Genomic DNA, 12,030 nt, shown 5'->3' with positions numbered 1-12,030 from the left:
AAAGTTTTACCCCCTGGCTCTTAATGCATTGTGTTTCCTTCTAGAGCATTTGAACCTTCTGCAATTAAGTCTCTCAGATGTCCTCAGTGTGAAAAGATGGATCTCAAAACCATACAGTCATTGTTGGAAAGGGTCCAAATACACAAAAATGCTGAAAAATGGATAATTCAGGTAACAACACAGTATTAAGAATCAGAGTATGTAAACTTTTGAACAGGGTCATTTTTTTAAATTCAACTATTATTTTCTCTTGTAAACGTCCACACAAGAAATATCTTATTCAGGTCAGTACTAAATAAAAAAATAACATGCATTTTGTATGATCCCTCTTATTCTGGTAAAATAATTATCATTTTGCAGATTCTGCAAGGTGTATGTAAACTTTTGACTTCAACTGTAATAGCATATGCATATGGGTAAAAAGAAGTCTCCTCGTGCATGAAGCAAAAATTCAATAACGTGGAAATGAAGGTTTTCTGTGAGCTACTTGACTGCAATAAATCTCATTATGCCTTTATAGTAATAAAAAGCATGTGGCAGGTTGTGTTCCCACAGAGTAAATTGTGTTTCACTAATGATTCACCAGATGACACTGCATCTGCAAAATAGCTTTAGCAGATATTTCAGACACTCAGATCAGTGTATGTTTCCGCACTTGTGAATTATTGAACCACCTTGGATATCAGCTTTGAGCATTTGTCCTGTACCATCAGAGTCTAAGGTGGAGATGACAGCACCAGTGAGCTGTCTGATTGAGCCTGGTGCTGGACCCACTTGTGAAAGCACCTTCAGTGTGTCCTTCTACATCCCTGAGGAACATCAGGCTGACCCACCCAAACCCACTGATCCAGATGTTTTCATCGAGAACAGAAAAGAGCTCACGGTGTTTGTGAGGTATGTTTGTGTCAAGGCTTTATAAATTGTACATTTAAATGCTACACTAAGTCTCGCAAGAGATTTTAGATCCAAAACTACATTAGTTTATAATAGCTTTGTTGTCATAGCTTCATGTTTGCTTGGCTTTGTTTTTTTGCAGGACCTTTGGAGGCTTTGCCAACAGCGAGAGCTGCCGTGCGGAGCTACTGAAACTGATCGAGAGCCTCAAGCGGGATGGGATGAAATTCAAGGAGGCTCCGTTTTACAGAGCAGGATACGACAGCCCCTTTAAACTGACCAACCGTAGGAACGAGGTGTGGCTGATCAAAGATGAAGAATAAAAGCCCCAAGGATCAAATGGTCATGCCTTATGATGTGAATGAAGAGGACGTCAATTTATGTGTTTTTGAACTTAAAAATAGATATTGTGCAGATGCTTTGTTTACTGTGTACCGCAAGTGCCTGAATGTTTTTACACGAGAATTTAACACTATACTAATTGCATATCTGACAATAACATTTTAGGTACCAACCGTTAACTGTGAAATTGAAAAAATAATTTGAAGTAATTTCTAACCAGCTGTCATCATGTGAGGTAAGGTTTGAATTTACTAATAATGTCTCAAAGCACTTACTGTATGTTTGTAGAGGCACAAGTACTGCATGACTTGACTGAATCGCTAACTGTTCAAAAATATATATAATCTCATCTGTATTTTAAGCTGTTTATATTGCACTGAATCTCGAATCTAACCATTAAAGGGAACAATAACATTGTATTAACTTGACAATTTGTACCGTCGTTTTGGTCTTGAGAATAACTTGTACACATTTTTAAACGTGTCCATCTAGCGGTTAAAAAATAAAACTGCACCCATCTTGAGAAAGAACGTTGATGTTTGGCTCTGAGCGTTTTGAGTACATGATCTTGATGCTGCAGTCCTAAGACCTAGGAGTTTTTTTATGTACTTGCAGTTCATACTATTTCATAGCACTAACCTTTCAATTATGTATTTGTTTCATTAATATGAAGGAATCATTTACGCACATTTAGGAAATTATCTTAGATCAAAGGAGGGACGGTTTAGCTCACTCAGAATGGTCACGTTGTGGGCCGTAAAAAAACCGCTTGAAGTACTATAGAATAATACCATAGTACTATAGGTATAACAAATCAAGGAGAAGAGTGCAAAATACTGTCTGAGGAACAAAAGGCGTTTGTTGTTGGCCAAACTGAACCAGGATTTATAGGGCAAGCATTTTGACAACATTCATGTTTGTTCTTATCATTTCCGGTCAGGTAGTTTAAATATTTGGCTAATATCTTAATTAATACTGCTTGTATGTATCTTTACCACCCTTTATAAAAATATCGTGCCTTTTCATGCTTACCAAGTCCTTCTCTGTATGATTTAGCAGCTTCCAAGTGTTTTGGTCAGGTAGGTGAAATAATTTTGCTAATATCTTAATTAATACTGCTCGTAAGTATCTTCGCCACTTATTAACTTTATTTTGTCAAAAATGTTGCACCCTTTCCGGCTTACTAAGTAGGGTGACCATATTTTAGTTTTCAAGTTATTTTAGGGGGTCATTTCCATACCAATATTTTACAGTCACTGTATGCAGACTAATCATAACAGCTAAAAAGCTTCCTACCACAGTGGCCATCCTTAACAAAACTAAGATCTACCACTGTTTTATCACAGGTGCAATGCAAAATGTTTCAATAAATGCATTTTAGTCGAATTAAATTCATGCAATATTTCAACCTTTTAACCCATAGGAGAAAATAAACTCCAATTTTGTGGAATTAAAAAGGATTTGGCAACGCTACATCCAACACGAGCTGCATCCAAAGTAATTTACTCCGCATATTGATAGGAACTCCGTGATGTGCGAAAATTATATAAAAAATTTGAATGTTTGCGGGAGCGGGATTAAGAAAACAATCCCAGGCAAGGCTTTAATACCAAAATGCACACAATGAATGGCGACTGTAGAAAGCAAAAGCTGAATCCCGGACATTTTGGGCGATTTAAGTCTAAAAAGAGGACGAGTACGTCTCTATATGTTTTAGCAGCTTCCACACGTTTAACATATTTAGTAGTACATTAACTGTGCAATCAATGCTGTTGTTTATATCTGAGTATCTCCAATATGGCCGCTCATCCGGGTAACTGACCAAACCGTGACGTGGTTGAATGTCCAAATTGCAGTTTCAGTGCAGCTCCAAAAGTCACGATGTTGGCGGACGTACCAACCCACTGTTTACAAAGTGAAAGAGCAAAGGAAGCCAAATGCACTTTACAAAAAAGGTAAAACAAGGATGTCAGCCAGTTTTTAAGTAGGAGTAAATAAGATGGAGTTTTTCGCTCCACCCTTTCTTTTTGACCAAAGAACACAGATGAAGAACTAACCACAGGTAAGTAATATTTTTTTCCCCTAGATAAGACCCTTATTCCACAGCTGGGATTGCATTAAAATTTCAATTTAGACCTTCAACCCGTTGGCCACCATTAAAGTCCACTATGGAGAAAAATTCTGAAATATTTTCCTCAAAAATTTCTTTGCGACTGAAGAAAGACAGACATGAACATCTTGGATGACATGGGAGTGAGTAAATTATCAGGACATTTTAATTCTGGAAGTTAACTGATCCTTCAAGTTCCAGCAGCTCTAAATATAAACCATTATTGTGTTAACAAAGTATATTTGGGAATAGTAAAGACATGGTTTGGAAAATAGATTTTTTTTTGCACTCTTTTTAATATACATACACTGCCGTTTAAAGGTTTGGGATCAGTAAGATTTTTAATGTTTTTAAAAGTAGTCTTTTCTGCTCTTCAAGGTTGTTTATTTGTTAAAAAATACAGAAAAAAACACTAATATTGTAAAATACTATTGCAATTTAAAATAGTGGTTTTCTATTTTAATATACTTTAAAAAACAATTTATTTCTGTGATGCAGTGCTGAATTTTCAGCATCATTACTCCAGTCTTCAGTGTCACATGATCATTCAGAAATCATTCTAATATGCTGATTAAAAAAACCTTTTTGGAACCTGTGATACTTTTTTCAGAATCCTTTGATGAATAAAAAGTTTAAAAGAACATCATGGTTTACTTAAAACAGAAATATTTTCTAACAATATATACTACCGTTCAAGTTTGTAGTCCATGAATTGTTCATTTAAAAAAAAAAAAAGAAAGAAATTAATACTTTTGTTCAGCAAGGATGTTAAATTGATGAAAAGTGATAGCAGAGACTAATATTATTATATATTATTCATCAAAGAAAAATTATTAGAAAAAATTCTAATAAATCATATTACAATGATTTCTGAAGGATCATACTTAAGACTATTTTTTTTTTATCAAAGTTGGATATTGTAAGTTTCAGTCTACACATTTATTCTGTGTATAAACAGAAACATGTTGTGAATTTTAAATTCTAACAGATCCAGACAAAGAAAAAAAACTGCTTTATCTGATAAAGGACATAACCTCAGGTGCAAGCAAGAGAAATCCTACAAGGCCAAACACACACTCTCTGCACCGTCATCAGGTTTATTTTCGAGGTAACGGTCGCCTGAATATCATGTTCACAAGCTCAGCACAATAGATGACGTGCATGTGGAGAAACAAGCGGCTTACTTCCATCTCTCTGTTGCAGCCGAATCATGAACATGGATTCACAACCTCCTTCATTATAACACACAAAGATCATTTTGCATACGATACTGGTCCAGGTCACAGTATCAAGCTTTAAATGATGGTCAGTAAGACAGAAAGAGGGGTTGATGACCCCGCAAAGCCTCTGGAGTTGATGTATGGCCGCGGGTGTCATGGTGACGCCGCTAATGAGATTGTGGTTTGGGCTGGCGGCGGACAGGTGGCAGTGAATCAAAGACGGAGACAAGACAGATGGGCAATTTTTAAATATCACCATGTTTTATTACAGAGACATACTCTAGAGGGTTAGCAGCTTGCTTCCTCTTTACCATCGTTCTTTCTTTCCATGGGTGAAGAAACAAAATAGAAGTTCTGTGTCCGGTGAATCTGAATTTAAAGACTCGACTCATTCACCTCCCTCCCAAAAAGCCCACCTCCAGCTACAGTATATCAAACCACATTCTGGCTATTCTAAAATAAATACTCTACAAAAGGAAGCCACTCCTAGCAAAGGTTTCTAAAATGTACAAATGTTTTGAAAATAAGTTCAGGTTACTTAACATTTCTGTAGGTATATACATAAAAAACATTATAAAACTGCACAAGAAAAGAAAACGCTTAACAGGTAAACAGGAGGATTAGTAATTAAGCGGTTACTTTCGTTAGATGTTAACAGAACAGAACTTAAGCTGAAAAACATCACGTTTCAGCAAGTTAGAGTGTCCCGTTTGGCTCTTTGGTAACCAAAACAATTACAAGTAAACCGGTCGTTTGTTTCAAGTAAGACGATTTAGAATTTACTCTTTAAAATAACCAACACAGACAATGCTTTATAAATGACGAGTAAAAGAAGACGACGAACACAGTGCAAACCTACACACCAAAAACCAAAAACAAGCCGTCGTTACTCCAATCCCTCGGTCCACAATTCCTTTCCCATTCCAGACACTTCCGACGGTCCGAACAGTATGGAAAGATAGTCTCTCGGCGTGCTCTTTATCCTGGTCTTCGAAGACCGGCGTACTCAAGCGGTAAGGCGCTGACAGAGCTGCCTCTGTGAAGTTTGAGATGTTCCTGACAATATATCCATCACCTTGAACTACTACAGCCAAAACAAGCAGTCACATAGTAATTCCTTCATTAGAACTTTCGTTAACTGCTTCACCAAAAAACCCCACACAAATCATCCTAAAGAATGAAAATAAAAATCAGAATGAAATAGTTATTGGTAAGCTTTGGAAAGATGAGCTTAGTATTGCCACTGAAAGTGGAGTTGTCTCCAAAAAGAAGGTTAAGTTGGATTAGACAGATTTTTTTTTCTGAAGAGCTACAGTGCAGCAGTATCTGGTTTACTGCTTGAGCTGACTGCTAGATCCACAAGTCTTAGCCCACACTACGACGCCTGGATTAGCGGGCGGCAAGACCTTCTAGAGTTCAGCCTTTCCTGGTCTTCCTCCCTCCGAAGAGGACCGAGAAGTCATTCTGCCTTTGCCAAGAAGCCATTAGCATTCCTAACTGCTGCTCTGCTCACATAAAGTGCTGTTAGAGTCCTGAGAGTTGTTTAACGCAGGAACAGGACATGGGTCTTCACAGTCTGTGAGTTCTCCATCCCTCTCGCAAATAACAGTCATGGGGCTGCTGAGGATCCGGCTGCGGGCGTTGTACTTGCTGCTTGCGGCGGAGGGTGGCGTGCGAGATCGGCCGTACTTCGGCCCGATTAGTGATGGGGACGTTGAGAACATTCCCTCATTGCGTGCCCAGTCCTCGGGCGTCCTCTTGTTGCGGCCTGGTGAAGAGCAAGGGCTCTCGCTCGTTGGAGATCCTGGATCAAATGAGTCGTCGAGAGAGCGAGTCCTCTGAAAGCGTGGGTCGGTGCTGCGCAGCATCTCTGCAGCAGACATGCGGAAGCTGGTCTCGGAGCGACTGCCTTTCTTTAGCAGGAGGGCCTTGAAGGTGTCGCTGCTGGTCGCGGATTTGCGCAGGTTGCGCTGGATGGAGCCCGTTTGCCGTGGCAGGGGGGAAGTTATGGCAGGGGGCGTTCCTGTAGGGGTGACCGGTGGGGATGAAGGAGCTCGTGAGCGGTCCTCCTCGGATTCCTTGCGACCCAGGACCTTCCGCTTCGACCTGGAGGCAAAGATGAAGTATTGTGAGATGAGTTGTTTTGGCAAAAGAGGAAGCAATGAAAACCAAAGAAGGGATGCACAATATTTCAGTATCAGTCAACAGCATCTGCAAATCTAAGACGGGGTGCTCAACCCTGTTCCTGAAGATGTACTTTCCTGCAGAGTTCAGCTCCAACCCTGATCAAACACAACTGAACCAACTAATTAGGATCTGAAGGAGCACTTGATAATTACAGACAGGTGTGTTTGATCAGGGATGGAACTAAACTCTGCAGGAAGGTAGATCTCCAGGAACAGGGTTGTGCACCCCTGATCTAAGATCAGGTGCTCATTTCTTCTACTTTTACATTTGCCATCATCTCACTTAAAGAGATAGTTCACCCAAAAATGACATAACGTCTGTTAATCACTCATCCTGATGTTGTTCCAAACTCGTATGACCTTCATTTTTGTAACACATCAGTGGTTCAACCATAATTTTAAGAAGCTACGAGTATACTCTATGGCCTGGTTTCACAGACAGGGCTTAGACTAAGCCAGGATTAAGTCATAGTTCAATTAAGAAATTTAAGTAATTTTTATAAATGTGAGTTAGAATAAAACATTATTGGTGTGCATCTTGAAACAAAACAAAGGCACAGATATTTTTAGGATCAGTTAGTGCAAGTTTCTTTCAGTTGAAACAGCTCAGACTTGCAGTTTAGTCTGGGACTAGGCTAAAGCTGTGAAACCGGGGGTATGTGTGCAAAAAAACACACATTTCTGGACCTTGAACGTGGTAGTTGTATTGCTGTCTATGCCGGGTCAGAAAGCTCTAGGATTTCATCAAAAATATCTTAATTTGTGTTCTGAAGATGAATGAAGGTCTTACGGGTTTGGAACAACATGTCAGTAAGTAATAAATGACAGAATTTTCGTTTTGGGGAGAAACTTTCAATAATTTAATAACTGTAATTTTATCGGTTGCAATACTATTCATTATAATGCTGTGCATCCCTAAACCAAAGGTCAACAAATATTTTTTAAATATTAAACAAGCTTATATTAGTCAGCAGTAGGCAGGAGAGCATCAGTTGATTTAGTGCAAACAAAAACATTGTTTAAATGACTTAAAGAAAAATCCATTGACAGAGCTGCCACTTTACTGTCGGTGCAAACGCTTAACGAAAATGCTCCACTTCAGTTAACAACTCATCTAACTACTCCTGAAGCTGAATGACTTGAATAAGATTTGAGTCCATTTTTGTGATTAATTTTGTCAGTCTTGATGAGCCTATCCCCTTCATTGATTTCTGTTCCACTTTCTCATTAAACTCGGCTAGCCCCCAGCAAACCAAAACTTCACTGCAAAATTGGAAAAGCAGGAATAACTTAACAATGCGGGATATAAATAGCAGGGGTTTGTTTAATAAAATTCAGTGCTTTAAAAGCCAAACCAAAGAGGAATACTGCAAGCGTTGCAACTTTATGGAAGTGCAGACATAATGGAAGCTTAATCAACAAAGCAAACTGGGCAAAATGCCCAGCATCATTTTAACCTGGAGGGCTGTTCATTCACCCAACCAGTAGGAGGACCTTGGGTCAATGAACGCTAGAGCATGTGTGCCCAGGATCAAATCAAATTCATTAGCATGGCATAACTGCTGCAGATTAGGGAGCGTGGGATTATCTGTGGGATGGAGCAGAAATTCATCCCAAGTCTGAGATGCGCTGGGAGATTATAGAGCTAATCCCACCCTAGCATCATCACGAGACGAATAGCCAACGGCTAATTACTTGCCAGACCGCACCTCATATGTTGGGGGGTGTTCATATTCAACTGCTCCAGGCTGAACGAAAGAGAAGGAAAAGGAGGATGGAAGAGATCAGGGAAGACCAAGGACGAAGAGAACAACAGATATGACAGATCGTGGGAAAATTACAAGGGATGTGGAAGCAAGAGTTGAAAGTGTCAGATATACAATATCTAAAAACAATACCTAAAACATTAGAAAAAAACTCCATCTAAATATTCTAAACAAAGAAACGAAAAAATAGTTCTGTTTAGTAACAGTTGTTCATGAGTCCCTTGTTTGTCCTGAACAGTTAAACTGCCCGCTGTTCTTCAGAAAAATCCTTCAGGTCCCACAAATTTTTTGCAAAATTTTGAGATCCATCTTTTTACACTGAGGACATCTGAGGGACTCATATGCAACTATTACAGAAGGTTCAAACACTCACTGATGTTCCAGAAGGAAACACGATGCATTAAGAGCTGGGGGGTGAAAACTTTTGAACAGAATGAAGATGTGTACATTTTTCTTATTTTGCCTAAATATCATATTATTTTTTATTTTATTTAATCTGTAGCCCTTCAGAAGCTACAAATAATACATGTTTCCTAGAAGACAAAATAAGTTCAATTTACTCTGATTCTCAAATTCAAAATGTTTTCACCCCCCTTAAGGATTTTTCTGAAGAACAGTGGACAGTTTAACTGTTCAGGACAAACAAGGGACTTGTGAACAATTATCACTAATCACACAAAAAAACACCACAGCTGTGGACCATTCAGGTAACAACACAATATTAAGAATCAAGTGTATGTAAACTTTTGAACGGGGTCATTTTTAGCAATTCAACTATTATATACTATTTTCATGTAAAATATCTTCAGGTCAGTACTAAATCAAAACCAACATGCATTTTGTATGATCCCTCTTATTTTGCTAAAATAATTAACATTTTGCAGCTTCTGCAAAGTGTATGTAAACTTTTGACTTCAAATGTACATCCTTGAAACAAGATAAATTTGCTTGAAAAGCCAAATTGCATATGGTGCAGAGATTTATTAATTTCATATATTAAAACATAGTGATATATTAAAAATGTTTTAGTTTAGTTTTAGGATAAAAACTATAACAGGATTACATTTTTTTGTTTTAACCCAAATGTATGCTTATCTTGTTTTAAGCATGTAAATATATTTTGAACTTGAAAATAATCAAAATACTAAATAAATACAGTTTTTTTTTTTGCAGTGCAAAGTCCTTGAAAACATAGCAGGTCAAATCTTGAGATAAATGCTATATACACTGTGGTTGTAATCTATCTTCCACTCCAGCTTTATTATTTGATTCATCTAAAGCTCAGTGCTTTGAGAGTGGCATCGGGCAAACCGCAGGATTTACGGAGCACATAGCATCTGGTGCTCTGTCACACTACATCTAAACTGGTTTTCCATTTCAAGGATATCTTTTGCTCTAATATCTGTGTGAGATTGCAGCAGTCCAGAGCAGAAGGAAGAGCAAAGCCGCACACACTCACGCACACACTCGCGCGCACACACACACACACACACACACACTGTAGCGGAGGAAACCAAATCCTCTCGAATGAAATTGTGTGACGTGCTGAAGAACTTCAAAAACCTGCCCAGTACACGTGACTATGCAAGCCTGCATAACTTGTGAACTACAACACAACAACATAATTTTAAATAATGCACCATTCAGTATGCATCAGCGCTCGCTCATGTGAAGGACTGCAGTAAGGCTGTGAGTGTTTTATGACCGAATTAGACAAGAGTGCATGTTTCTTCAATACATTCAAACTATACATAAGCATCCAGTGCGGTAATACTTCAGCCTGGGGCATGTTTTAATACGACAGCCTGAGACCGCAGAAGCCCTACTCTTTACAGGCTGCTTTCCTTCCACGCTCCATCTTTGATGAATGTATCTGAGATTGGACAGGACAGCCCGCTTTAAAATTATGAATGCGGTTTACAGGACGAGGGAATGATGGAGTGGAAAGGAAGTAGACCAGACTAAGAAAGGGAGCACAGCAAAGTATTGTGGGAATTTACCTGTGAATGGCAGCAAAGAGGTCCTCTGTGGTGCGGGGCCGAGTGGGGGTCACCATGTCCCTACAGCTGTTGCTGTTGATGTTGGGAGACTGAGCAACGTCCAACGTGCTGGACTCAAACACCTCACCTGGTAGAACAGTCATATATTAAACTCATGTAATAATATATATTAAAACATATGTGACTAGATTTTTCTTTAATGCCAAAAACCATTAGGATATTAAGTAAAGATCATGTTCCATGAAGATATTTTACGTTTCCTATCATAAATATATCAAAAATATATCAAAACTTTAATTTTGATTAGTAATATGCATGGCTAAGAACTTCATTTGGACAACTTTAAAGGCGATTTTCCTCAATATTTCGATTTTTTTGCACTTTCAAATTCCAAATTTTTAAAATAGTTGTATCTTGCTCAAATATTGTCCTATCCTAACAAACCATACATAAATGGATCTATCTATCTATCTATCTATATAAAAATATTGAGCTTCCAACACCAAGGTCATGGGTTTGATCCCTTGAATGCAAAAGCATCTGATGTATAAATGTGCTCTGATAATAACAAACCTCAGCTGTCAAACTGATACTGTCTTGCTCATAAATACATGCCTTGCATTCTAGAGCTTGATACTGTTATGTCAAAATGCATAGGCATGTTTGGACAAACTTGTCTAACAAAAACATTCAAAGAATGTCTACACAGATTTAAAACACTAGAGCCCTTGAACATGGATTATGCAAAACATTAAGATTTTAAAACAGTCCTACATTTCGTACAAGTACCAATACATCACACAGCCATCAATAAATCCAAGGACACATGCGTATGCATCATGCTCTTAAATTCCAATGTATAAGTACGGTAAAAAGCTGTTTGTTAAATATCTTCTTACATTGTTATGGTCGTATCCACCTTTCCAGAGTTCAGTTGCTCTGCTCTCTTCCCATCTCACATCTGCACTTGCCTGAGCTGCTGAGGGTGATCTCACGTTACGCGCTCTCTTTCCTACCCCTCCCTCACTTCTCTCCTCCTATACCCACTGTCAGCTCCACCCCCCCGCCCCGTCCCGTTTAAACGGCTCTCCCTTGGGAATGCTGTCCCATTCTATCCTCACTCTGAGTGGAAGAGAGTGTTGAGAGGGATGCACATATTCCCTTTAGCTGTACTAATTTTAAAAATGTAAGAGAGAAATACCTAGAAAAGTCTGGGGATGTAAGCTGCATACCTTTATTAAACAGACACTGCTTTGATTAGCATATTCAAGAGATCTCTGTGTATAGCTGCTGTCAGTATTCTTAATATTCATTAAGTATTAATATTATTATTCATTTACATTTGTCATGTCATGAAACATGCATGCTAAACAACTAGTGAGAGCATCTATACATGAAAGAATGAACAATAGAAGGATATATAAGAATAGAAGAATCAAAAGTCAAAGGGACAGATGGTGAGAGAGAGGAAGGGTGACTTAAAGAGTATAGTGATAGAGTTGGGAAAAGAGA

The 12,030-nt window shown here is 38.4% G+C and overlaps 2 protein-coding genes across 4 annotated transcripts in view; one reads left to right on the top strand and one right to left on the bottom strand.

The window, feature by feature from the left end:
* Window positions 1-1,667, top strand: part of hebp2 (heme binding protein 2) — a 4,289-nt gene extending 2,622 nt beyond the window's left edge. The window contains exons 4-5 of the mRNA XM_073816927.1: window positions 714-894; window positions 1,037-1,667. Coding sequence (XP_073673028.1) covers window positions 714-894; window positions 1,037-1,217 — 362 coding nt within the window. The 3' untranslated portion in view covers window positions 1,218-1,667. The remainder of the gene's footprint in view (window positions 1-713; window positions 895-1,036) is intronic.
* A 3,609-nt stretch (window positions 1,668-5,276) lies between these two features.
* Window positions 5,277-12,030, bottom strand: part of nhsl1b (NHS-like 1b) — a 144,383-nt gene continuing 137,629 nt past the window's right edge. For 2 of the 3 annotated variants that reach the window (XM_073816392.1, XM_073816394.1), the window contains 3 exons: window positions 10,519-10,645; window positions 8,462-8,500; window positions 5,277-6,672 (listed from right to left, as the gene is read on the bottom strand). In XM_073816392.1, the coding sequence (XP_073672493.1) occupies window positions 6,060-6,672; window positions 8,462-8,500; window positions 10,519-10,645 (779 nt within the window). In that variant the 3' untranslated portion in view covers window positions 5,277-6,059. The remainder of the gene's footprint in view (window positions 6,673-8,461; window positions 8,501-10,518; window positions 10,646-12,030) is intronic. The other variant, XM_073816393.1, reaches the window with a different exon arrangement.

The sequence above is a fragment of the Garra rufa genome, chromosome 13 (genome assembly GCF_049309525.1).
Source record: "Garra rufa chromosome 13, GarRuf1.0, whole genome shotgun sequence".
Classification (NCBI taxonomy): Eukaryota; Metazoa; Chordata; class Actinopteri; order Cypriniformes; family Cyprinidae; genus Garra; species Garra rufa.
This window is presented reverse-complemented; position numbering and strand designations above follow the sequence as displayed.